Consider the following 27,464-nt stretch of genomic DNA (forward strand, 5'->3'; position numbering starts at 1 on the left):
GGCTAGTGTTCGCATGTAAAGGATCTGCCTTCGGGTTTCCGTGTTTATTGACTCTAAAAGATATGGCTGAGGGGCCCCAACCAAGTAGGAATCATTTAGGTCTGGCACTACTGAAGGGGAGTGTACAGTCATCAAATCTTGCTCCCTTGAGATTTCCCTTGATCTTCTATTAATTGTTGTTTTCCAGGTTGTAAAGGAAATGCTTTTGCCATCTGAATGGTGTCTCCCATTTCAAAAGTTCTAAGTGCATCATTTACATGCCAATACCAGGGATTTCCAGGAGTTTCAAAAATAAGTCTCAAGTAGCTTTTTAAGACTGCGGGTTTGCCTTCCTGAGTCTGATGTAATACTTTAAGATAGATGCTTGGCAGTCTACCTTCTGCGACACGAGGCCCAGCTCCAATCTTAGTCTGGAGTGACAAAAATATTTAGGTTGTTTTAGGATTTGTTTTGTTCGCTCTGCAGTGTGCTTGATCTATAGTAGCTTCTAGGGATCCAGGATATGACAGATTTCCATACTGCAGGCCTGGCAGTACTGTCTACTTCGTTACCCTTAATATTGAGGGTGCTGAAGCACTTCTTAAATGGTTATTCAGTTGCGCTATCCCGTATGTGGCTGCGGCTGATTTGTTTCTAATAGCGCTTTTCTGTTTCCCTGCCAGGTTATTTTCGGTAAACCAAACGCCAATGTAGTTGTACTTCTTGGCTGTGCCGATGGTTTGACTTCCGAGTTGTCAGGTTATGATTTTTTTGTTTTTAATACCTTCTGAAAATGAAGACCTTTGTTTTTTCCTGATTTACATATAATTGATTGATTATGTTAAATGTGCTCAAGGCGTTTAATGCCCGCTGTAAGTCTATTTTTGCACAGTCCATTATCACGATGTTGTCAGCATATTGAATGATTTGAAGCTTTGTGGGGCCAATCTTCAGTGGGACAAAACAGCTAGCCTATAAGTGTTTCCCTAGATCTGCTGAATACACATTAAACATCAGTGGGGACAGGACGCAGGCCTCTATTTGTTTCTATTTTCCGAGTCATTGTGCCAAGACCAGTTGTTACCCAAACCCGTGTGTGTGTACAGTGAAACTATAGTGCTTAGGAGCTGTATGGGAATGTCCCATGCTGTCAACTTCCTCCATGGGTGTCACAATCAACCCTATTGAAAGTTGCACTGTTTTTAATCCACAAAGCAGAAGAATAAAAGAAAATGGCTGTTTTTAACCGCTTGCTGCTGCAGGTATGAGAACGCTACAACGTTGTCCATTGTCGAGGCCTCGGGTCTGAAGCCAGATTGAGTGTCCAGGAGTGTCAAATCCTACTTCTGCTATCTATTGTTGAGCTCAGAAGGTTGCAAAGAAGTATGACTCCTCGTCTAGTGTGTATTGTATTGTAATAGTATTTATATAGCGCTTACTACCCCTGACGAGGCGTCAAAGCGCTTTTCGGTGAGTACCTCGCTACTCTGGAACCCAACAAGAATTAGTGATGGATTAGTATCGGGAAATATGAGTACATTTTTAGTATTATTATGAGTTAATTTGAGACGCGGATATCAGAGTTTATTAGTTAGATTGATTGACTGGAGTAATGGAGGGGTGGAGGAGGAAAGAAATCCAGAAGTGTTAATTGGGAGTATATCCCTCATTTACTCAACCCAAAGGCTTGGAATGAGTAAAGGGGGATGGAGGAGGGAAGCGTCTGTGGAAGGGTTAGGGAGATCATAGTAGCAGGGTGAGATAAATGAGGGAGAATTTAGTAGGGCTGTGTGGGAGGTCATGGTAGTAGAGTGAGGTTTGGTGAGTTAGATGTGGAAGCGGAGGGAAGAGCTTAGGCAGAGTTATTTAGGAGATGAAAGTAGTAGAAAGGATTTGGGATTAGTCAGAGTGGGAATGGAGGATAGTTTGATAGAGACATGAAATATGATGATGGGTAGATAAGTGTGATAAGATGAGAGCAGGGATTCATAGATATCTAGTATAACAACCCACCCACTGTGTACGGTCTTAAGATCTTTTACTAGATTGTTTCATCAGGTGAGTTTAGAATGGGAGAAGTATTTTAACAGAAAAGAAAATGAGCATGTGAGTAAAGGTATAACAAGGTAAAATGTTTTAATAAATAAGCAAGTACGTCAGACAGTAGCTAGGAGGATGGGTGCAAATGGATCTACAGCACTACATGATACAAATAGATGCTTAAAGGGTAAAATTTTTCATTCATGGCATGTGTTGGCCGTAAACACATATGTTTGGCATCAAATGTAAAGAGTGCTTCCCAAAAGTGGTGGCTAGATAGTGGTTGACGATGTTTGAAAAAGTATTTGTAACATAGCCTCACACTCGCCAGCTTGCTAATAAGCTAATACATCAATAAAGTATTTTGTTAATGCATGTGGGTTATTCCATGTAGCTCCTTTACAAATGTCCGCTAGTGGGATATTACCAAAGAGGGCCTTAGAGGTTCATTTCTTGCGAGTGGCATGAGCTCTTGCAGTGGTGGGTAGTGCTTTTTTTCTTTGCAATAGCAAGTCTGAATGAATCTTACTATCCACCTTGCTATTCCAGCTTTGGAGATAGGAGACCCTTCCTGGGCGTATGAAAAAGTTGTTGTGTTTTTCAAAAAGATTTAGTTCAAGTGTGTGCGTAGATCTCTCTCCAAAACTGAATCTCTGCGTGGAAAGAATGCTGGTAGCTCTACTGTCTGTCTGACATGGAAAGAAGTGACTACTTTAGGAAGGAACTTTGGATTAGTATAAAGTACTATTTTATTTGGGTAGATTTGGAAGAAAGGTTGTTCTAAAGTAAGAATTTGGAGTTCACTAATTCGTCTAAGAGATACGACAGTGACTAAAGGCTACCTTCCATATAAGAAACTACAATTCGCAAGTGTAGTGGTTCAAAAGGAGGTTCCATGAGTATGGCGAGAACAATTTTAAGGTTCCAGACCGGTGCTTGTGGGAGAGAGGGTGGAATGACTCGAGTCCTTCCATAAAGGCTTTAATGACTAGAATTATAAAGAGTGATATATGTTGTCTGTTTTGCATATAAGCAACTAGACTTGCTAAGTGAAATTTATTAGCAGTGTATGGAAGGCCTGCCTGTTCTAAAAGGTAAACATAACCAATGAGGTATTGCACCATAGGCGAGTGTGGTTGTATTTGGTTAGGTAAACAATAATGTACAACTCTTTACCATTTGGTTGCGCAAAACGTTGTTGGCCTGTGCGCCTGTTTTAGAATGTAAATTCATTCATGTGGGATATTAAAATGTCCAAATTCTAGGACCTTAGCAGCCAAATGGCCAGACTGGGCTTTTGGGGATTTGGATGTAGTACTTTCCCTTATTCCCAATTTATAGGATGTGGCCACAGAGGTAGTTTCTCGTGTGGTACTAAAGATAGATGCAGGAAGGTTGTGAACCATGGCTGATGTGCCCATATTGGAGCTATCAGGATTAGTGTGAGGGATGATTGCGTTCCTTTTTGTACTGAGTAGCAAATTAGTGGGAGAGGGGGGGTGGAGGGGGAGGGGAAGCGTAAACAAATTTCTCTGACCAGTTGATCCATAGGGCACTGCCTTTGGATTGTGGGTGAGGAAACCTGGAGTCAAAGCTTTGGCATTCTACGTATTGATGGGTTGCAAGAAGTGCTATCTCCAGGGTTCCCCAAAGTTGGAAGTATAATTGGTGGAGTGTTGTATCACTCTACCACTCGTAAATCTGTTGGTGCATTCTGCTGAGCATAATTGCTCAATTGTTGACCATCTCTGGCAGTTATGCTAGGAGGTAGAATTTGTGATGTGTGGCCTATAGGAAAGTAGGTCTTTCAGACATGGCCAACTCCACTTTTTGCCCAGGGGTACGGATGCTATTGATTGAAAGTGCACTAAGACCCTGCCAACCAGGACACAGTGTCAATGCTCATCCCTGAAAACTACACAAGTGTTAACTGTAACTCAATTGGGAAAGACTTTAGCGCCTTTGTAATGCCCTTGTAAATAGCACTCTTGGTACCCAGGGCCCAGGTACTAAAGAGGGCCCCTAAGGCTGCAGCATGTATTATGCCATCCAAAGGGACCCACACTCAAACTGCTGGCCGATTACCACTGCAGGATGCCTGAAATGATGCAAGCCATTTTGAAATCCCAACATTGCCCACTCCCTGTCTGCAATGCCCCAATTACACTGCATGTACTGTATGTAAGCTACCCCCAAAGCAGTCCTTTGGAGCCCCAAGGCAGGGTGCAGTATATTACATGTGAGGGCACATCTGCACAAGCAGATAAGCCCCTGTGATGCCGAGTTCCATTGCTAGTCATTGCAAGTATTCAAGAAGCCATTTGAGGACATGTACTGGGCACCAGTCATTACGAGCTACCCAGCTACATAAAGCCATCACTGAAAGTAATGGTGTTTAGTATCAAACACCATGTCTTAATACATCTATAATGTCAGTATCATATTTATTGGAACCTGCACCCAGAGGCCACCTCAGATGTACCCCGATTGCCCTACCAGTCTCTTGGTGCATTGGCTGACTTGTATCTTCCAGCCTGCCACACCAGACGGGTTTCTGGCGCCCTGTAAGGGAGAGACTACGCTTTCAGAGGCTAGGAACAATCCTGTTCTGCAGAAGATGTTCTCACCTCCTCCAGTAGGATGGCTAGCAATTTAGCATATCAAGGCCAGAGGCTTCAAAGCCTCTGCCGCCTTTGACATGCAACCCGAGACCTGGTAAATGCCACCCCCTGCCCTGGGGCCCATTTGGCACCAGAGCAGACAGGAAATTAGTTATTCAGGAGGCGAGTTTTACCCACAGGCTAGCCACACCCCCAAGGTGGGCTACCTAAATTAAACAGCCAGAGAAGGCTTCACTGTCTTTTTTTTGGTGAAATAGGGACTTCTGGGTCAGGGTTACAGCCATTCCCCACAGTAAGTGGTCATATAGGGGGCATAGTGGTTGTAGTGGTAGGTAGCCCATTGGCTACTACCCTGTACTCTCCTAAATGCCCCTATATTGAGTATTTAGGGGTTCACCATGAAACCAGGCCCACTGATTCATCTTCCTGGAAAATGAAGGAAAAAGAAGAGACAAAGTGAGAAGCAAGGACACGCACAGAATCTGGCGCCAAACCCTGCCTGGCTGCTTGCGCCTTAAAAGTGCAAAGACTTGACATATGTTGTGGCTGTGCATTCTCCCCAACACTTGGAGTACTGTCCAGCACTTCGACAGTGAGGTGGAGGAGCCATACCCCTGCATCGGAAAGCACTGACCGCATTTGCCTAGTTCACTGTGTTGCTGGCCATCGGGCCCACCAAGGGAGCACCACTTCAGGAGGAGGACTTTGTGGCTTGAGGAGGTCAGCCCCATCTCTCTGCTGAGTTTCGAGATGCTAGACCTTCCTGGAGCCCCCCCCCTGCACCAATAACCTGAGTACTGAGGCACTTGCAGCAGCCAAGGCTTGTTTCGCGCCCTGCCCAAGCTCCAATGCCTTGGAAGTCTTCCTGCATGTCGAGGGGCATCAGGACAGCCGAGACGCACAACAGAAGTGACCCTTCTGTTTTGTCTTTCTGCCCTCTGCAGATCAACCCACAGTGAGAGCTTCAAATGCAAGTGGCCAGCCAGCCAAGACACTCTGTACTTGAGCCCCACAGCCACGGCTTGTGACTGCATCCCCTAGGCCTAGGGTCCCACTACTTGAGCTCCCCCTTGGGTTCTTCCGGATTTGTCCCCCACTGCAGCCTTTGTTTCAGGTCCCCACTGACTTTAACAGTGTAAAGCTCAAGGCTACCTGCCCGACCAGCACCTCTGCCCACCAGGGCAGGTAAAATGACACTGCTGGTGGTACTTTGGATCCTGGCCACATAACGGCTTGAATCCCAAAAGGGCACCTCTGAACTCTGCCTGCAAGAACCTGTTTGCTATGTGAGTTTTTTCTCACATAGGTTAACATTGTAGCGTTTGAGGTGTATGTCTCAAAACCATTATTTGAGCTATGTCTATCTGCTTTTAAAAATCGATATCTCTGCTTGTACTAAAGTTATTCTTAAGATCTTGGTGCCTAAATTCCTTTAAAAGTCTGCTTTATTTTTTAATAAATTGGTCTCAGATTTCTTATTGAGTGTGTGAATCATTTATTGACTGTGGTCAACAAATACTTAACTCTCCCCTCCGATAAGCCGAAGCTGCTCAACCACACTACTACAAAAAGATCACTTGGGATTATCAAAGAAATCCCTTCAAACTAATAAGGGTTGTGAGGACTTTTTGCATAGTGTACACTTACATTGGAACCGCTACATAAAAAGTCAGCTTTCTACATGACCCAATGACATATTTGTTCTGCGATTTGTGATTGATAGTTGTGTGAAGTGTGTGCCCTCTTGTTTTTGAGTATAATACATTGCAGTTATGATGTCTGTGCAAACGAAAACTACCTAGTTGTAAAGGTTTGTTGAAAAGCTTCCAGAGCTAGTAGTATGGCAAGAAACTCTAGATGACTGTTGTGAAAGTGTTTCTGAATTGACGTCCAGCGGCCACAGACTGAGGTTTTGCATATATGCCCCCCCAACCCTGTAGTGAGGCATCCGTTCTAATGGTGATTCGCAGAATTGGGTCTTTGGTGGGCCGACCCTCCAACAGATTGGTGCTTTTCCACCAGTACAGTGAGCGATGGGTCGTAGGCCCTACCAACATTAGATCCTGTAGATGACCCTCTGCTTGAGACAACTGGCTTGCAGGGTGTGTTGGAGGGGGAGCATATGTAGACATGTGTGTGGCACTATGGAGATGCAGGATGCCACCATGCCGAGAAGACTCATGACTGTTTTAACTGTGACCTGACAATGTGGTTGGAAAAAAGGCAATGCCAACTGAAACTTTTACACTCTTTCTGGACTGGGATAGGCTTTGACTGCCATTGAGTTTAATGTTGCCCTGGGAACAGCTGAACTTGGAGGGGTTGTAGGAGCGATTCTCTTGTATAGAGAGTGAAGCCTAATCTGTGTAGAAGGTTGATTATCCTCCGAGTATCTTGTAAGCACTGCTAGTGGTTGCCACTTTTGATTAGCCAGTCGTCCAAATATGGGAAGACAGTCATGACATCTTCCTGCTGTAGCAATGGTATTACCTCTTGTAGTGTTCACCATATGAAAATGTTCAGAAAGAATGTATCTGTTGAGCGGCCCGAGGTTTAGAATAGGCCTTAAGCTTCCATCTTTTTTAGGAATGATCAAGTATAGGGAGTACACCCCATGTCCTGGTATGGTGGGACAGGATTTATAGCCCCTTTCTGAACTAGTGCCTGGACTTCCTCTTGTAGGAGTGTAAGGTGTTGTGGTGACACGGTTTGTGGTGGTATTGTTGGTGGGGCAGTGGTGAGTTCAAGGCAGTACCCGTCCTTTATGACAGAAAGGACCCACTGATCAGTTGTAATGTGTGCCCAATGATTGTAATAGTGTTGTAGCTGCCCCCCTACTTGTGTGTGATAATGAGGGGGAGGCTTAGCAAGTCAAAGTTTCATGGGGGTGGTGGTCTTGGAAGCAGCTCCACGACCTCTGCCCCTGTTATTTTTGTACAGTGACTTGTAGTACATGCCTCTATTGTCTTGGGACTGGTAAGAACATGTCTGCTTTTGAGCTGGTGTCTGTATCTGTAGCGGTACCTAGTCTCGACGCACATCAATATTACCCTCTCCAAAAGGAGCTCTTGTGTTGGACAATCTGTAGGGCACACATAACTTTGGCAGTTTAGGTGTCTTTTTTATTTTTTCCAACATATCGTCTACCTGTGGCCCAAACAAATGTTTGCCATCAAAAGGTAGTTTGAGAAAGTGTTGCTGGATGTCAGGTTTGTAGCCAGAGAATATGAGCCATGCGTGGTGTCTAATGATGCTGCTACAGATCACTTGCTGTGCACTGGTATCAGCGGAGTCTAAAGCGCATTGTATAATGGTCGATGGAAATTAGTTTACCTTCCTCCACTTATTGCTTACCTTGTTGTTAGTGCTGATCAGGGAGGTGCTGAAAGAGCTCTTGCATCTCGTCCCAATGGGCTCTAAATTACCTAGAAAGCAAGCCTACTGAATCGGCTATGCATAGGTGGCTTGCTTCCTGTGCGGCAATGCACTTATCTGCTGAATCATATTTTTAACTCTCCTTATCAGTTGGTGAAGCATCCCCGTGCCTTAGGAATTAGCTCTCTTCCTGGCAGTGTGAACCACCCAATAAATCAGGAGGCACTTGACCCTTGATATAGATGGGGTCAGAGGGACAGGTCTTTGCATTTTTTTTTTCCACTCTTGGGATGACTATTCTACATTTAAGTGGTTGTATAAAAATTTATTCCATGCGTTTCAGCATTCCTTTGAGCATAGGTTTAAGTTGGACTGTCCTATGAAACTTACTTAGTGTTTCCACTAAGAAATCATCTTCCTCCTGCAATGTATGGCGATCTACTATATGATAATGTGCTGCTCTAGTAACAACATCTTGGTCTGTTGTGGTGTCATCTGGAGGTGAAGGTTAAGAAGGGTATAAATCATGTTGACAATCGCCCAGTGGGTGTGTATCACACTGGTCACATGGATCCTGGAAACAGTCTACATTTTCCTGTGGATCTGGGAAGTATGAAATGTCATGTGGTTGAAAAAAAAACATGTCTATGTAGTCTGCTGATGATAGTGTAGGTGATGCATGTGGCTGCTCTGAGGGCACTTATTCTGAAGACTGAGTATTATCTGGTGGTATTGCAGGAAGGACATATGGAGGAGAAGGGACAGATAGTGGAGTAGGAAGAGGTGGAGTCGGAGGAAAAAAGATGGGGCGAGTGCCTCTGTCTTTCCATCTTTTTTGGGGGGCTTTGTGTGGAACTGGTCCCATGATCTCCTCCTCAAAGTCTTCTTCCATTCAGAAGTATGTCTGTTGGTGGAAGAGTTGAATTTGTCACAATTCTGCCAGTGTCTGGGTTCTTTTGCCAGTGGTCCAGTTTTTCTTGACACAGACCACTGTTTAGGCTCCAACTGCTGTGACGGTGTTTTCAGCACGAAGATATTTTTTTTTTTGCGCCAGCAGGATCTTGGATGTTGACGGTATCTTCGGCGACAGACTGCTTTGGCGGTGAGAGATTTTTCGTCTCTGAGGTGTTATGGTGTTTCCCCAGTGTGGAAGCTGGGTTTTTCGGCGCCATCACAGAGGCAGTTTTTGAGGTCTTTGGCTTTTCAACACTTGCCTGAGGTTTTTTAGGCAGAAGTCTACTTATTTGCCTTTTTACAGCTACCACCACGGCCGTAGGGCAGTGGGGTGCTGGGCACCGTCTTAGATTGTGTATGAGGTGTATGTACGGCTTCTGCCGGCATACTCATGTGCCCTTGCAATGTAGAAGGATCCATGTCAGAGTCATCGCTGCTACCTGCAAGCAGTATAAAAATATCGAGGGGCACATCTTGTGCTTTGGCATCTTCAAAGTCTTCCTCCGTTTCCAATGACTGTCCCCTAAAGATATCGGGCACATCCTCTGCCTGATGCGCTTGCATGGGAGAGTGGGCCCAACAACGTTCTTTCCTTTAGCAAAGCGTTTTCTTCGAGTGAAAGGCCAGGCACGCTTCACACGACCCCTCAGCATGTTCAGGGGATAGGCAAAGGTTGCAGACAGAGTGCTGATCCTGCCTCGCATACTTGGCGTGGCACTTGGGGCAGAAGCTAGAAGGCATCATTTATATACCTCTAAGATCGTGGAGTGGAGAAACGTCGAGCCAGAAAAGAGATATGAAGCTGAACCAGGCAGAATCCTGGGCTGGCAGATCAAAGTTGTTGAGGAAAACCAGAAGATATTCATCGCTGTCGAGTTTTCCATCAAGGGTGGAAGAAAATGCTCTAATACCGACTCATGGCCAGGATCGAAGCTTCAGTCACGGACCTCTGAAACCGACATCCGAACCTGATGGCGGAAAAAAACAATCTAACAAAGGAGCTGAAGACTATGCGCAGTACACACTAGAGGGGACACAAAAAACAAGTTGCAAATGTCCAAGCCCAACACTAGATGGCAGGAGTTTGCATCTCATAAGTATTTATGGCCACCACATGCTACAAACAGAGTGTTATCGAAGGTAACTAACTTGTTCTTCTGATGGCTAGTTCGAAACGCGCTTCTTAACCTTTAGTATAGATCCCAAAACAGTATCTCCCAAACGTGCAGGATTTGTGGAGTGGACAGATCAAAAAGTCCTACAGGAATTAACTGACAAAGTTCTCTTCCAGTTGGACCTGGCTGCCAAGGTAGTGGTGCTTTGTGAATGTATGCATTGACTTCCATTTTGTAACTTAACCTGTGTCAAGAGCAGCTACATCTCATGCCAATGCAGAGGTAGCAACATCAGCTTAGGGTAATTACCCCTCAGTCCTTCCAGTGGCTGCTTCTTGGCCGGTGTGCTGCAGGTCTTAATAAAGAAGACTATTCACTTTGACAAAGTCTTCTTGGGCACCGTCTTACCTTACAAAGATATGTCACAATCAAATTAAAATCCCCATTTAGTATTACAAACAGTTTGGAAGGAAACATGTTGGTTAAACCTTTAATAAAACGGCAGTACTTCGAGTGACTTAAATAAGGATAGTCTGGGAATGCAGCAAATAACATTTAGTAGTGTCTACTGCAAGACCTTGCTGGGCCAAAGACAAAACAATCAATAAAACTTCCAACAGTTTGGCTTGCAAAGGGACTCCACACCAGCCCACAAACTTGTCCCAGTGACCAGCATACATGGACCTCTTAGGCGCCTGGCAACAAGGATGACAGACAACCTGAGGTGGTAGATCAAACACAGCCAACTGATGCTTCTCAAGCCATGAGTTGGTACAGTGCTAGTTTGGGTGCAGAACCCTGCCCTGCTGCTGCAAGAAAAGATCAATCCCTCCCAAAAATGTTGCCTGATTGGAGCACTGATGCTCATGTCCAGATGTTCTGGGTACCACACTCCTAGCCCAATCTGGAGCCACTAGTATGACTTGGCCATGGCCACTGTTAATCTTCAGAACTCGAGAACGGAAAGAAGTTCGAAGGATAAACGACCCTGGGGTTACTATTTCTTTAAAAAATGTTTAACAAAAATATATTCCCTAGCATGCAGGAGGCTTGACTGAATCCACTCATGCCCCTTCTGAAAGATCTAGACCAAGCAGGGTTCATCCCCCCAGCCACTACAGGGATAACACCAAGAGGATCTCACACCTGTTAGACAAAGTGGGGAGATCGAGGCAGGGGGCGATGATCTTAGCTGTCTATGCAGAAAAAGACATGCATTTGAGTGCATTGGCTGTTCTTAAAAGCAACACCTCATCATTTCAGCTCTGGGATCAAGTTATGCAGACTGATTGAGAGTAGCTACAGTGTACCCACAGACAGTCAATAGAACATCATCAGATCCCTTTCCAATACATAGAGGCACACGTCAGGAATGACCCCAATCCCTGCTGGTCTTTGTGCTTCACAAGGAGGACATGGCACAAAGGGTCAGGGACATCCCTGCATTCAGGGGAATCAGCTTTTGGGAATGGGAGGACACACAATTAGTGGGTATGCGGACAATGTCCTGGAGGACCCCTTGCACTCCCTAACCATATTCCTAGGAGAGCTTTGTTGATTTAGGCCCAAGTCGGGTTTTAAGATCAACTTGGAGAAGTCCCAAGCTGTCAATCTTACTGTTGCAGCCCCCACCACCCCATTCCCAAACACTGCAGGTGGCATAGTACAAGATAACTTGGGCAACCTCGATCCTCACATACCTGGGGATACAGATAGCTCCCACCACAGCCACAACAATAGAACTTAACTATTGTATGCTGATGCACCAGAATAAGACTGACCTGACCCAGGTTCCCCATTATCGCTGACTCTTACCTGGGCCAGATAGCAGCTCTGAAAATGACAATCCTTCCTCAAGCACTCTTCATCTTTCAGGCTCTCCCCCAAACACCCATCCCCGCACATGCTAAAATCCTTCAAGGCTGAGAGCAACCATTTTGTCTGAAACAGGAAGAGACCTCATGTATGACACTCAGATGCACAGGCCAACCTTAGAGCGTGGTTTAGGGTTCCCATCCTTGTATAATTCTATTAGGCCACACAACTACAATATGTGGTGGAATGGAACTGCCCCAAATCAGAGAAGCATTGGTGTTTCATGGATAAGGAAGGCCTGAGGGGACCGGCTGGTTCCAGCAAAAGCACAGGCTGGGTTCTATACTCCTCCTGGTCACATGAGCCTCTCTTCTTGTATGAGATCAGACTGCAGGTCGCAGAGTACCCAGGACACCTTTTCTGGACAACCCAGACTTTACGCTGGGGCTCCACCCAACATCCTACATGCACTGGCGGCAAACCAGACTCCTGTGCAAGGGATAATCTCCTTTGACAAGGCTAAGACAGACTATAGGCTCCCCCCAAAACAGAATGCCTCCGTTATCTCAAGGACCGACACTGAGTCACGCATTTGCACATGAGACCAAGCACTCAGCGACCACTCACCCCCTGTGAGAAATAGATCCTTCATAAAGTGAGACAAGCCCATCATTACAGAACTATACACTGATTATGCAGCCCATGCCTGGAGACAACACCCACAGACAGACAGTGGGAACATGAAATTGGCGTGACCTGTGACACCCAGGATATATATTACAGAGTTCGACACACAGTACACAATGCAGATAGCGGAGAGACAACCACTAAGATATTAATGTATTGGTACCTCACCCCAGATAGGTACACAGCTGGAACCTGGCCCTTAGTAACACTTGCTGACGAGGGTTGAAGCTACAGACACCCTACTGCACCTATTGTGGATGTGCCTGAAAATTATCAGATTTCTGGGAGGTGATCTTAAACTGTTGTGTAGCCATTTTAGCCATAGCTCCATCCATGTTATTTTAACACACTAGGCCAAGCCGCTGTGCACCTTAACCTAGATATATTTTATTCAGCTTTTTTTATTATTGTTACAATAGCCACTTTTACGGTCTTGTTTTATTTTCTGTTTATCTAACTGTTTTTGCCTAGGCTAGCACTCTGTTCTCAAACAAGACATTCTTCATCACTCTGTGCTTCTTCCAAGGCTACAGCACGGTACATTACCAGTGAACGTGGTAGTAGATTAGTCTCCAACACACATTTTCCCAGAACATCAGCTGTGTTGTTATAAAAACACTTCCTTGTCCCTTACATGTTAGAGGGAGATTCCAGCCAGAGAACCACAACTGGGGGATGATGTCTTCCCAGGGGAACCTGAAGGGCAGAATAAGAGCTGAACATGCTGTGCTCTATCATAGCTTAGGTAGGAGTAAGTCTATTGCCAAAAGTGTCAATATGATAGCGTTATTTTTATCCTTCACTCTTCTTGTCACAATTTTAATACTGGCATGTTGTGTCGTCCTGGTTATTGCAGCTCAGGATTTGCTATCTAAGATGCAGTCGTTTTATTAAGCTCATTATTGAAACATATACTGCCTCAGTTTGTCATTTATATATGAGACTAAATGTAACTGAGAGAAATGGATGAGACCCGAGTGACCACAGCTTCCCTGAGAAACCAAGTATGTCATGCGCTCGGCTGCCCAGTCATCCCTATCCTTGGGTAGAGATGAGGCACTGCTAGTTAGCCGAAGCAAAATCTGGATTGGAGTGACAGGCATCACCCGCAGTGGATTAGACTTAGATTCCCACACTGCGGGTGATTCTGCCGCTCAAAATCCAGTAGTCCCATTAGAATAATGAGAGCCTATGCGACAAAACAACACTGATGCATACCTGGGCACTCAAATTCTACGCTTCTCAGCACGTGTCATACTTGGGTTATCCAACACCTTGACTTAGCCCTTAAAATCGAGGAAAGGCTGCCAGATTGCTTTGGCCCTGGGAGCTGCTCAACAAATGATCCCTTCAGAAAGTGCTAAGGATAGGATTCCAAAATATACCACCTGGCTACACAGGATGTCGGGTATACTAGATATGGAGGGGATCACACTCTCCACTACCCAAAACTAAGAGTCATATGCAGGTATATGGGCTCAATTTATCAACGTCCTCTTCTCACAGTCCAATGAATTGACCTGCCCTAGATACCTGAAAGCACTAGTGCTACTACCCAAGGAAGAGGTGCAGATATGCAAAGAATCCACATAGGCTACAAGAAGGCAAAGGGGACCCCTTTCCCCTGGTAGGACCAACTAGCATTCCGGCTTAACACAAATGAAATGCACACATTTATCATTTATGGTATGAGTACAGGGAGGGGAGAGAGGGAGTGGGAAATTTGAGTGTTGTGTGTCATTTTCTATAAGGATCTTGGCTATACAGTAATGGCCCAACACTCCCTATGCCTGAGACTCGACCCAAGCAGTTAGGTGTAAGTGCTTCTATCAGTCTATTCCTTTCTTGTACAAAGTCAAGAAAAATATATTAACCACAAAAGAGGGCTGTGCTTTCCTTATGATAAAGTCCAACATACAGTGGACTCTTGAGAAGAGGGATGTGACTTCAATGCTGGTGCTGAATTCAGTCTGCCGCATGTAAGGATTCAAACGATGAGGAGTTAAAAGGTGAGTAATCTGCAGGTCACTGTATCCATCAGAAGTGCACAGAGTTGAATAGCTAGGAGTGTGGAAAAAGCTACAAAACAAGTTGTGTGTCAAAGCTAAAGCATGGGGACCAGGTGTGTGGAATGCTGTCTGGACTACAAGGTAAACACTGGGGATTACTAGGAGTCATAAGGCAAATTATGTGTACTTTATGATAATTTATTTCAAGGGTCACAAAAATCCAAAAAGACTTTAGAAGACTGCAGACCAATCCAGAATAATACAGCATAGGGCACTAGTGTAAAAACCCTACTAAGTCAAATAAAATCAATGTGCAACGGCACTCTCAAAAGACTAATGGGCTCACAGCAGGGTTAAGGTACAGTCTGTGCTAAAGTGCAAAGTCTGCAAAACATATGCCGCTGCACTGGTGTTTAAAACAAACGATCACCTTTCCACACAAGCTCGTTTGGCTCCCTGGCCCCTTTCAATGGTTACCTCTTTTAGCTGTTCCTTGCGCAGTTTGTACTGGCGTTTTTGAGACTCCAGCAGGCCGGTGAGCTCCTTCTTCTGCTGCCCCAGGATGTGCTGCTGAAACTTTTTCTCCTCAGCTAACGCAGCCTTTGCCTGTGGGAGTGAAGGAACAGAAGAAAGGAAAGAATAAAACTAAAATTTCACCAAAAATGAAACAAAAGGTGTATGAATGTGGTCACATTTAGGAGCTCCAGAATAAACCCTGGCCCTTGGGGTGGGGAACGAGAGCTCAAGCAACACAACGTCTAGGCAGAGTGATTTTGAAATGTTACTACAGGGAGTGCAGAATTATTAGGCAAATGAGTATTTTGACCACATCATCCTCTTTATGCATGTTGTCTTACTCCAAGCTGTATAGGCTCGAAAGCCTACTACCAATTAAGCATATTAGGTGATGTGCATCTCTGTAATGAGAAGGGGTGTGGTCTAATGACATCAACACCCTATATCAGGTGTGCATAATTATTAGGCAACTTCCTTTCCTTTGGCAAAATGGGTCAAAAGAAGGACTTGACAGGCTCAGAAAAGTCAAAAATAGTGAGATATCTTGCAGAGGGATGCAGCACTCTTAAAATTGCAAAGCTTCTGAAGCGTGATCATCGAACAATCAAGCGTTTCATTCAAAATAGTCAACAGGGTCGCAAGAAGCGTGTGGAAAAACCAAGGCGCAAAATAACTGCCCATGAACTGAGAAAAGTCAAGCGTGCAGCCGCCACGATGCCACTTGCCACCAGTTTGGCCATATTTCAGAGCTGCAACATCACTGGAGTGCCCAAAAGCACAAGGTGTGCAATACTCAGAGACATGGCCAAGGTAAGAAAGGCTGAAAGACGACCACCACTGAACAAGACACACAAGCTGAAACGTCAAGACTGGGCCAAGAAATATCTCAAGACTGATTTTTCTAAGGTTTTATGGACTGATGAAATGAGAGTGAGTCTTGATGGGCCAGATGGATGGGCCCGTGGCTGAATTGGTAAAGGGCAGAGAGCTCCAGTCTTACTCAGACGCCAGCAAGGTTGAGGTGGAGTACTGGTTTAGGCTGGTATCATCAAAGATGAGCTTGTGGGGCCTTTTCGGGTTGAGGATGGAGTCAAGCTCAACTCCCAGTCCTACTGCCAGTTCCTGGAAGACACCTTCTTCAAGCAGTGGTACAGGAAGAAGTCTGCATCCTTCAAGAAAAACATGATTTTCATGCAGGACAATGCTCCATCACACGCGTCCAAGTACTCCACAGCGTGGCTGGCAAGAAAGGGTATAAAAGAAGGAAATCTAATGACATGGCCTCCTTGTTCACCTGATCTGAACCCCATTGAGAACCTGTGGTCCATCATCAAATGTGAGATTTACAAGGAGGGAAAACAGTACACCTCTCTGAACAGTGTCTGGGAGGCTGTGGTTGCTGCTGCACGCAATGTTGATGGTGAACAGATCAAAACACTGACAGAATCCATGGATGGCAGGCTTTTGAGTGTCCTTGCAAAGAAAGGTGGCTATATTGGTCACTGATTTGTTTTTGTTTTGTTTTTGAATGTCAGAAATGTATATTTGTGAATGTTGAGATGTTATATTGGTTTCACTGGTAATGATAAATAATTGAAATGGGTATATATTTTTTTTTGTTAAGTTGCCTAATAATTATGCACAGTGATAGTCACCTGCACACACAGATATCCCCCTAACATAGCTAAAACTAAAAACAAACTAAAACCTACTTCCAAAAATATTCAGTTTTGATATTAATGAGTTTTTTGGGTTCATTGAGAACATGGTTGTTGTTCAATAATAAAATTAATCCTCAAAAATACAACTTGCCTAATAATTCTGCACTCCCTGTAGATTCTGGTAAGCTGCAAGTAAGAGCAGGTTACCTGTATACATGACTTCTCAGTAGCAAACACATGACTAGGATACTACATACTAAGTTGTGTTCAAAGCGGAATCCATTGCCATTCTTTTAGGCAACGTTATATTTTTTTTATGGTTAAAAAACATTATTTTGAAGCACTCCACTTCACCCCTGTTGAAGGGTAGGATCTCTAGCTTGTAAAAGTACCAACGTCAAGATCATCCATGGTCTCTGTTGAATGATTGTTGGCCACTGCTCAGTTAACTGAGTACAAGGCAGGCAAGCATGAGCCTATAGTAACAACGCTTTGCAGAGATGGAACCATACTGGTGTGTAAACTCTTCATCAATTTTATTCATTTAGTCATTTTTACAATATCTAGCTTCTGTGGTGATGCAAGATATACCACTTACAGACCACAACCTGTAAGACAGTCTTTACAAACACAATTCCAGCTGTATTATTGGAATCCATGTGCACAGAAGAGCGATTTGTAGTAGGAATACAAATTTAGTTGTGAAATATGTCTAGGGAGTTCTGGGGAAGGTCTTGTTGGTAATTAATCTACTGAAATTTTCATTTGGAGCTCAGCTACTGTCACACTCATGCAGATTTAGCAAAAAGCAACAAATAAGTTAAGAGGCTTGAAATGTTTGGAGATATCTGAAAGTCTACTTGTTACTCTCTCAATTTCTCAGGCTTTTTGTCAAAACTATGTTAGTGATATAAAATAGACCGATCAGACAGTGATAAGCAAGGGAATGGTTGTCTCTCTTCTGTGATGTAGTTTGTGGAGAGTCATCTCTCCAATCGTTTTGCTAAGGACTAGAGGAGTAGAAAGACACTTGGCCTGCTATAAGAAGAAGACTTTCTTCCACTACCATTCCACGGAGCATCCCTTCATGTTGGACAGGAATAGTTAGTAAGCAAGCATAAGGAAATATACTTCAAGTGCTACAAATCAATATGATGAATTGTTACTTAAGAGCTGAAGCGCAGGAATTGAGAACACTGTATATTAGTGAGTTTTGCAACGGAATTGTGTGTGTGTGTTTTTTTTACATACAGCACATCAAAAACCACATTGGTACTCTTTTTTATTTTTTTTAAAGGAAGACAAATATAACTTAATAAATATGACACAAAAGACCTAGTGGCATATACACCATCCCACTGCATTTTCAAAACAGAAAAATGAAAGTGTGTAGAAACATAAAGAAAAAAAAACACTTTACTACTGGTAACAATCATTCTGATGAATACGTTCTCTGCAGATTTCCCAGCTTCTGAATATCCCCAGGTCGAAACTGGATCCAGAAACTTTTCAGAGCTCTTTCATATCCACAGTGGGCGCCAGCTCCACATGGGAGCTGACATCATCAAAGTGATGTCAGTGGAGCCATAAAACACTCCACTAGCTGTGAGACAATAGTTTCACATACATTTTTTCCCGCATCAAAGAGGAGGTAGTAGGATGAGAACATACTCAAATAAACATAATGGTGCAGTGCAATAAATACTTGGAAACATATTACCTTTAGGCAGAACAATAACACTGAGGCACAATGGAACTGCTTATAACCATTCTTCAAGAAAGGAAGGAGGGTGCGATAGGTGAAGAGTCTGCAGACAGAGCATCCACCAGAAAGAAGTTACTGAAAAGAAGTAACTTTTTGTTCTGAATGATACTCATACCTGCAGATTCCTCACCTTCTGAATAGATTTCCAAGGAAGCCCAGGAGAACACAAGGAACAAAATGGCCACCCCCTTCACACTTTGGAGTCCTGGCACTAGTGGTTCCCAAAAAAATGAAGAGGCATGATGTAGCTGACAAGCAGATATCAGAAACACAAATTCCTCTGGCCAATGCCAAGGTGAAGGCCTTGGCTCGGGAGGAATGAGCCCTGATATCCGTTAGAGGATATTTATGGGTTAGAGCATAGCACATCTTGAAGTGCAAAATGATCCACCTAGACAAGGTTCTCTTATGTACAGCTTTCGTTTTTTATTGTCTTTAAACCAAACAAAAAGCTGGACATTCTTTCTGAAATCCTTAATGCAGTTAATGTAAAAGCTGATGCCCTCTTTGGGTCCAACCTGTGCAACTTCTTCACTTTCGTGGAGAGTTGCGGAGGAGGTAAAAGGAATAAAGGGTACCCTCGGTAGGAAAACAACTCTGTTCAAAGTACCAACTCATAGAAAAGAAAGGAGTGAAGGGAGGATGGACCTTTAGCATCTCCAATCTACTGGCCCACCTCGCTGAAGCTATGGCAATTGGAAACAGTTAATGAGATGTTCAAACAAACAAGTTACTTACTTTTGGTAACAATGTATCTGGAAGAGACATATTCTAGTTGCAGATTCCTTACCTTAGAATTCCCCCCAGGCATTAGACTGGATTCTGAGATTTTTCTTCAAGAAGTACCCTTGTGCGCTATCAGTCGAATCAGCGAGAATTGTGGTCGCCGTGATGACATCGCTGTTGTATATAGGAACCACCCCGGTGCGCTGTCAGTTCTTTTCTTTCCACGCAGCCTCCATGCAGATCCGGAGAATAGCTACCCCTAGTAATTTTTTCACTGACTGCAACACTTTTGTCAAATACTCTTTGATGAGTTTTGGATGCGTGGAGGGATGGCCCGGAAGGTAAATGTTACCCAGTAGACATCTGTTTGTGGCATGCAGTGCTGGAGATTCACATGCTTTGCACAAGCCCGCCATCTAGTGTTGGGCTCAGATTGTTACAAGTTGTTTTTCTTCAAAGAAGGTTTTCAAGTCACGAGATCAAGTGACTCCTCCTCTCGGTAATACTGAGTATGGGCACAGAGTCCTTTGTTAGATTGTTTTCCCGCAGGCTAGTGAAGTAAGGAATGTGTACATGTGTATATAAATAGATTTAAGTAATGAGATGTCCATGCAATGTATATGGAAAATGTCACTTACCCAGTGTACATCTGTTCGTGGCATGAGACGCTGCAGATTCATATGCTTTGCACATCCCGCCATCTAGTGTTGGGCTCGGAGTGTTACAAGTTGTTTTTCTTTGAAGAAGTCTTTTTCGAGTCACGAGACCGAGGGACTCCTCCCCTTTCGGCTCCATTGCGCATGGGCGTCGACTCCATCTTAGATTGTTTTCCCCGCAGAGGGTGAGGTAGGAGTTGTGTATTATAGTAATGGTGCCCATGCAATGGAGTAAGTATGTATGTACATAATTTGGTTTAAAGTGATATATTTACAAATTTACAAACGTTCAAGATCAACTTCAAACGGCTACAGGCTCCCGGGGAGGCGGGTGGGCGCATGTGAATCTGCAGCGTCTCATGCCACGAACAGATGTACACTGGGTAAGTGACATTTTCCGTTCAATGGCATGTGTAGCTGCAGATACACATGCTTTGCATAGACTAGTAAGCAGTTATCTCCCCAAAAGCGGTGGTTCAGTCTGTAGGAGTTGAAGTTGTTTGGAACAAAGTTCGTAGTACTGCTTGTCCTACTGTGGCTTGTTGTGCTGTTAACACATCCACGCAGTAGTGTTTGGTAAACGTATGAGGCGTAGACCATGTGGCTGCCTTACATATTTCAGTCATTGGAATGTTTCCTGGAAAGGCCATGGTAGCACCTTTCTTTCTAGTTGAGTGTGCCTTTGGTGTTATAGGAAGTTCTCTTTTTGCTTTGAGAGAACAGGTTTGAATGCATTTAACTATCCATCTAGCAATGCCTTGTTTGGATATTGGGTTTACTGTATGAGGTTTTTGGAAAGCAACAAACAATTGTTTTGTTTTTCGAATTTGTTTTGTTCTGTCAATGTAGTACATTAACGCTCTTTTGATGTATAATGTATGTAGTGCTCTTTCAGCTACAGAATCTGGCTCTGGAAAGAACACTGGTAGTTCTACTGTTTGATTCAAGTGGAATGGTGATATGACTTTTGGTAAGAACTTAGGATTTGTTCGTAAAACTACTTTATGCTTGTGTATTTGAATAAAGGGTTCTTGTATGGTAAATGCTTGTATCTCACTAACTCTTCTTAGAGATGTGATGGCAATAAGAAATGCTACTTTCCATGTTAAGTATTGTATCTCACATGAGTGCATGGGTTCAAACGGTGGACCCATGAGCCGTGTTAAGACAATGTTAAGGTTCCACGAAGGAACTAGTGGCGTCCTTGGTGGGATAATTCTTTTCAGACCCTCCATAAAAGCCTTCATAACTGGGATCCTAAATAGTGATGTTGAATGCGTAATTTGCAGATAAGCTGAAATAGCGGGGAGATGAATTTTAATAGATGAAAAAGCTAGCTTTGACTTTTGTAAGTGCAGTAGGTAGCTGACGATGTCTTTAGCAGATGCGTGTAAGGGTTGTATTTGTTTATTATGGCAGTAATAAACAAATCTTTTCCACTTATTTGCATAGCAATGTCTTGTGGTTGGTTTCCTAGCTTGTTTTATGACCTCCATACATTCTTGTGTGAGGTCCAGATGTCCGAATTCTAAGACTTCAGGAGCCAAATTGCTAGATTCAGAGATGTTGGATTTGGGTGTCTGATCTGTTGTTTGTGTTGGGTTAACAGATCTGGTCTGTTTGGTAGTTTGACATGAGGCACTACTGAGAGGTCTAGTAGTGTTGTATACCAGGGTTGTCTTGCCCAAGTTGGTGCTATTAGTATGAGTTTGAGTTTGACTCAATTTGTTTACCAGATATGGAAGGAGTGGGAGAGGGGGAAAAGCGTATGCAAATATCCCTGACCAACTCATCCATAATGCATTGCCCTGAGACTGATCCTGTGGGAATCTGGATGCGATGTTTTGGCATTTTGCGTTTTCTTTTGTTGCAAATAGGTCTATTTGTGGTGTTCCCCATCTTTGGAAGTAGGTGTTTATTATTTGGGGGTGAATCTCCCATTCGTGGATCTGCTGGTGATCCCGAGAGAGATTATCTAACTGATTCTGAATCCCAGGAATATACTGTGCTATTAGGCGAATGTGGTTGTGAATCGCCCAATGCCATATTCTTTGTGCCAGGAGACACAACTGTGTTGAGTGTGTTCCTCCTTGTTTGTTCAGATAATACATCGTTGTCATGTTGTCTGTTTTGACGAGAATGTGTTTGTGTCTTATTATAGGTTGAAATGCTTTCAAAGCTAGAAACACTGCCAGTAGTTCTAAGTGATTTATGTGAAACTGTCTCTGCTGAGTGTCCCATTGTCCTTGGATGCTGTGTTGGTTGAGGTGTGCTCCCCACCCTATCATGGAAGCATCTGTCGTTATTACGTATTGAGGCACTGGGTCTTGGAAAGGCCGCCCTTGGTTTAAATTTATATTGTTCCACCATTGAAGCGAGGTGTATGTTTGGCGGTCTATCAACACTAGATCCAGAAGTTGACCCTGTGCCTGGGACCATTGTGATGCTAGGCACTGTTGTAAGGGCTGCATGTGCAGTCTTGCGTTGGGGACAATGGCTTTGCATGAGGACATCATGCCTAGTAGTTTCATCACCATTTTGACTTGTATCTTTTGTTTTGGATACATGGCCTGTATTACATTGTGAAATGCCTGTACCCTTTGCGGACTTGGAGTGGCAATCCCTTTTATTGTGTTGATTGTCGCCCCTAAGTACTGCTGTGTTTGACATGGCTGAAGGTGTGACTGTGTAGTTGAGTGAGAAACCTAGTTTGTGGAGGGTTTCTATGACATACTTTGTGTGTTGTGAACACCGTTCTTGCGTGTTGGTTTTGATTAACCAATCGTCTAGGTATGGGAACACATGTATTTGCTGCCTTCTGATATGAGCAGCTACTACTGCCAGGCATTTTGTAAAAACTCTTGGCGCAGTTGTTATCCCGAATGGCAACACTTTGAATTGGTAGTGTACCCCTTGGAATACAAACCTTAAGTACTTTCTGTGTGAAGGATGTATCGGTATATGGAAGTATGCATCCTTTAGGTCTAGTGTTGTCATGTAGTCTTGTTGTTTCAGCAGTGGGATTACGTCCTGTAATGTCACCATGTGAAAGTGATCTGATTTGATGAAGGTATTTAATGTTCTGAGATCTAATATGGGTCTTAGAGTCTTGTCCTTTTTGGGTATGAGAAAGTACAGAGAGTAAACTCCTGTTCCTTTCTGTTGAATTGGTACTAATTCTATTGCTCCTTTTTGTATCAACGCTTGGACCTCTAGTCCTAGAAGATCCATGTGTTGTTTTGTCATATTGTGTGTTTTCGGTGGGACGTTTGGAGGGAATTTGTGAAATTCTATGCAATAACCATGCTAGATAATTGCTAGGACCCAAGTGTCTGTTGTTATTTCCTCCCAATGTTTGTAAAACTTGGCTAGTCTCCCCCCCACAGGTGTTAGGTGTTGGGGATTTGTGACGTGGAAGTCACTGCTTGTTTAGAGGAGTTTTGGGACTTTGGAACTTCCCTCTACTCTTTTGGAATTGTCCCCCTCTATATTGTCCCCGAAAACTTCCCCGCTGATATTGGCTCTGATAAGTGGGCCTTGTTTGTGAGATTGTGGGTTCTGTAGTTTGTCCTCGAAACCCCCCTCTAAACTGCGTTTTGCGAAATGTGCCTCTGCTCTGTGGGGAGTAGAGTGCGCCCATGGCTTTGGCCATATCAGTGTCTTTTTAAAGTTTTTTGATAGCAGTGTCCAACTCCGGCCAAAACAACTGCTGTCCGTTAAAAGGCATATTAAGCACGGCTTGTTGTATTTCTGGCTTGAATCCTGACGTACGCAACTATGTGGGTCTCCTTATGGTTACTGCTGTATTTACTGTCCTAGCAGCTGTATCTGCTGCATCCATTGCTGACCGTATCTGATTATTTGAGATACTTTGTCCTTCCTCCACCACTTGTTGTGCCCTCTTCTGGAACTCCTTGGGTAAGTGTTCAATGAAATGTTGCATTTCGTCCCAATGAGTCCTATCATATCTTGCCAGCAGTGCCTGTGAGTTGGCAATACGCCATTGGTTGGCAGCTTGTGCTGCAACCCTTTTCCCCGCAGCGTCGAACTTGCGACTCTCCTTGTCTGGAGGTGGTGCGTTTCCTGAGGTGTGAGAGTTTGCTCTTTTGCGAGCTGCCCCTACTACCACAGAGTCCGGTGTTAATTGCTGCGTGATATATACAGGATCTGTTGGCGGTGGCTTGTACTTTTTTTTCTACTCTTGGAGTTATGGCCCTGCCCTTCACAGGCTCCTGAAACACCTGTTTGGAGTGTTTTAGCATTCTGGGTAGCATAGGTAAGCTTTGGTATTGGCTATGAGTCGAGGATAGTGTATTAAACAAAACGTCATCCTCAATAGGTTCTGCGTGCAAGGTGACGTTATGAAATGCAGCTGCTCTTGACACCACTTGTTTATAAGCTGTACTGTCCTCAGGTGGCGACGGCCTCGCTGGGTAACAGTCTGGGCTGTTATCTGACACTGGCGCATCATAAAGATCCCATGCGTCGGGATCATCCTGACTCATTCCAGTATGAGTTGGGGATTGCATCAGTGGTGGAGTGGCTACCGGTGATGTGTGCGTTGATGGGGATGGTGGCGGTGTTGTTTGTTTTGCCACCTTTGCCTGTGGCTGTTTGTCCTTTTCTTGAAAGGCAAGTCTTCTTTTCATCCTAATTGGGGGAAGAGTACTTATCTTCCCTGTGTCCTTTTGGATGTGGAGCCTTCTCTGAGTGTAGTCTGGCTCCATTGACTGTAGTTCTTGTCTGAACTTATGTCCTTGCATTTGGGAGGACAGTCCCTGTTCCTCTGTGTAGGAACCTGATTTCGGTTCCGAGGCTGGGTGTTTCGGAATGGAGACCTTGTCGGTAGCCTTTTTCGGCTCTGACGACACCTTCTTTATTTTCGGCGTCCCGGTCTCTCGGTGCCGACTTGTTTCGGTGCCACCCTCTCAGTGTCGAACTTGCTCGGTCCCGCTGTCTCGGGCTCGAGTTTGCTGTATCTCGACCGGAGTCGGATGACTTCGACACATGCGTGCCCTTTTTCGGTTCAGATGGTCGGTCACCTATTTTTCGGGTTAAGCCATGGCTTGCTGGCGGTGGCGTCCCCTGGGCTTTTGTGGTCTTCTCGTGAGTTTTGTGTGTCGACGTCTTACTCACGGTTTTAGGCGTCTCTTCGGGATCGAGCTCTTCCGAGTCCGAGTCCTGGATGGAGAAGGTTTCTTCTTCCTCCTCTACGTGTCTTTGTCCTGTTGGCGCAGACGCCATTTGCAGTCTTCTTGCTCTTCGGTCTCTTAGTGTCTTCCTCGACCGAAACGCTCGACAGGCTTCACAAGTATCTTCTTTGTGTTCTGGAGACAAACACAAGTTACAGACCAGGTGCTGATCTGTATATGGATACTTGTTGTGGCATTTGGGGCAGAAGCGGAATGGGGTCCGTTGCATCAGCCTTGAAGAGACACGTGGTTGGGCCGACCAGGCCCCGATGGGGGAATCGAAAAAACCCCAAAGGGCCACCGGAGCTCTTCAAAAGTCGGTGTCGATCTGTTGTAACTAACCCGATACCGAACGCAAACAATACAGTCGAATTTTCCGAGATTCTAACTATCTTTCCGAACCGAAACACGGAGCGAAAAGGAACACGTCCGAACCCGATGGCGGAAAAAAAACAATCTAAGATGGAGTCGACGCCCATGTGCAATGGAGCCGAAAGGGGAGGAGTCCCTCGGTCTCGTGACTCGAAAAAGACTTCTTCGAAGAAAAACAACTTGTAACACTCCGAGCCCAACACTAGATGGCAGGATGTGCAAAGCATGTGTATCGGCAGCTACACATGCCAATGAACACATATTTACAATATATGGTACTACAACGGCTACTGGCTCCCGGGGATGAGGGAAAGCGCATGTGAATCTACAGCACCACATGGCACGAACAGATTTCTACTGTGTAACATTTACCGTTCAATTGCATGTGTAGCTGTTGATACACATGCTTTGCATAGAGTGTAAAGCAGTCTCCTCCAAAATAAGCAGTGGTCAGCCTGTAGGAGTTGGAGTAGCATGAAATAATGTTCTAAGTATGGCCTGTCCAACATTTGCTTGGTGGCAACCTAACACATCTACACAATAGTGTTTAGTAAATGTGTATGGTGTAGACCATGTAGCAGCTTTACATATGTCTGCTATTGGTATACTGCCTAGAAATGACATTAAGGCTCCTTCTGGCTTTATTATAACAACTGTGAATACATTTGACTATCCATCTAGATAATCCATTTATTGAAATAGGATTACCCTTGTGAGGTTCTGCAAATGAACAAAAAGTTGTTTTGACAGGTCTAAAGTCTTTTGTTCTGTCAATATAGTACATGAGAGCTTTTTTAACAACAAGAGTGTGTAGGGATCTTTCAGCAACTGAGACTGGCTGTGGAAGGAAGACTGGCAAATTCACAGACTGGTTGATATATGAAAATGTGAAATTACTTTTGGTAGGAACTTTGGATTTGTTCTGAGAACTAGTTTGTCTTTATTCCAAGTAATAAATGTAGTAGGTTGGTTGGATGGAGTCCCATTGTCCCGGTTTAGTACGGTTGTTGAGATGAGCTCCCCAAACTGTCCGATGCATCTGTTGTGATTGTGGTCTGAGGCACAGGGTCCTAAAAGGGTCACCCTTTTGATAGGTTGTTGTGATTCCACCTCTGCAGAGAGTTGTAAGTCTGGCGGTCCAACAACACTGGATCCTGAAGCTGACCTTGTGACAGACCACTGTCGTGCGAGGCACTGCTGTAATGGTCGCATGTGTAGTCTTGCATTTGGAACTATGGCTATGCTTGAGGCCAACATTCCTAAAAATGTCATCACTAATATCACTGTGCAAGTGTGGGTGTGATGCAGCTGAGCTATTAGATCTTGAAATGCTTGAATCCTTACTAGATTTGGTTATTGCTAATCATGGGTGAGTGTTGAGAATTGCTCCCAAATACGGCTGTATTTGTAATGGTTTTAGATGGGATTTGAGACAATTGATGGTGAATCCCAACTTGTGAAGAAGATCTATTGTGTATGGAGTGTGCTGTTGACGTAATTGGCTTTTATTAGCCAGTCATCAAGGTATGGCAAGACATGTATGTGTTCTCTTCTGAGGAATGCTGCAACTACCGCTAAGCATTTGGTGAACACCGTTGGTACTGTTACTCCGCATGGTACAACCTTGAATTGGTAGTGCTTTCCTGCGATGACAAATCATGCGCTAGATGTTTGGGAATGTGGAAATATGCATCCTTGAAATCGAATTGTCATGTAACCTCCTTTTTGCAGGAAGGGCATGACATCTTGTAGAGTGACCATGTGAAAGTGTTCTGAAAGAACGTATAGGTTGAGATGCCCAAGATCTAGAATTGGCCTTCATGTGCCACTTTTTTTTTGTATTAGGAAGAATTTGAATATACTCTGGATCCCTGTTAGGATATGGGTACTAGCTCTATGGCTTCTTTGAGTAATAGTGACTGTACCACCTCTTTTAGTAGTTTGAGATGGTCCTGAGTAAGTATGTGTGGACGAGGGGGAA

The 27,464-nt window shown here is 44.2% G+C and overlaps 1 protein-coding gene across 8 annotated transcripts in view; it reads right to left on the reverse strand.

Moving 5' to 3' along the window:
* Positions 1-27,464, reverse strand: part of TAOK2 (TAO kinase 2) — an 873,025-nt gene that overhangs the window by 189,788 nt on the left and 655,773 nt on the right. For all 8 annotated transcript variants that reach the window (XM_069244102.1, XM_069244103.1, XM_069244098.1 and 5 more), the window contains one exon: positions 15,073-15,201. In XM_069244102.1, coding sequence (XP_069100203.1) covers positions 15,073-15,201 — 129 coding nt within the window. The remainder of the gene's footprint in view (positions 1-15,072; positions 15,202-27,464) is intronic.

Source organism: Pleurodeles waltl, chromosome 7, assembly GCF_031143425.1.
Source record: "Pleurodeles waltl isolate 20211129_DDA chromosome 7, aPleWal1.hap1.20221129, whole genome shotgun sequence".
NCBI lineage: Eukaryota > Metazoa > Chordata > Amphibia > Caudata > Salamandridae > Pleurodeles > Pleurodeles waltl.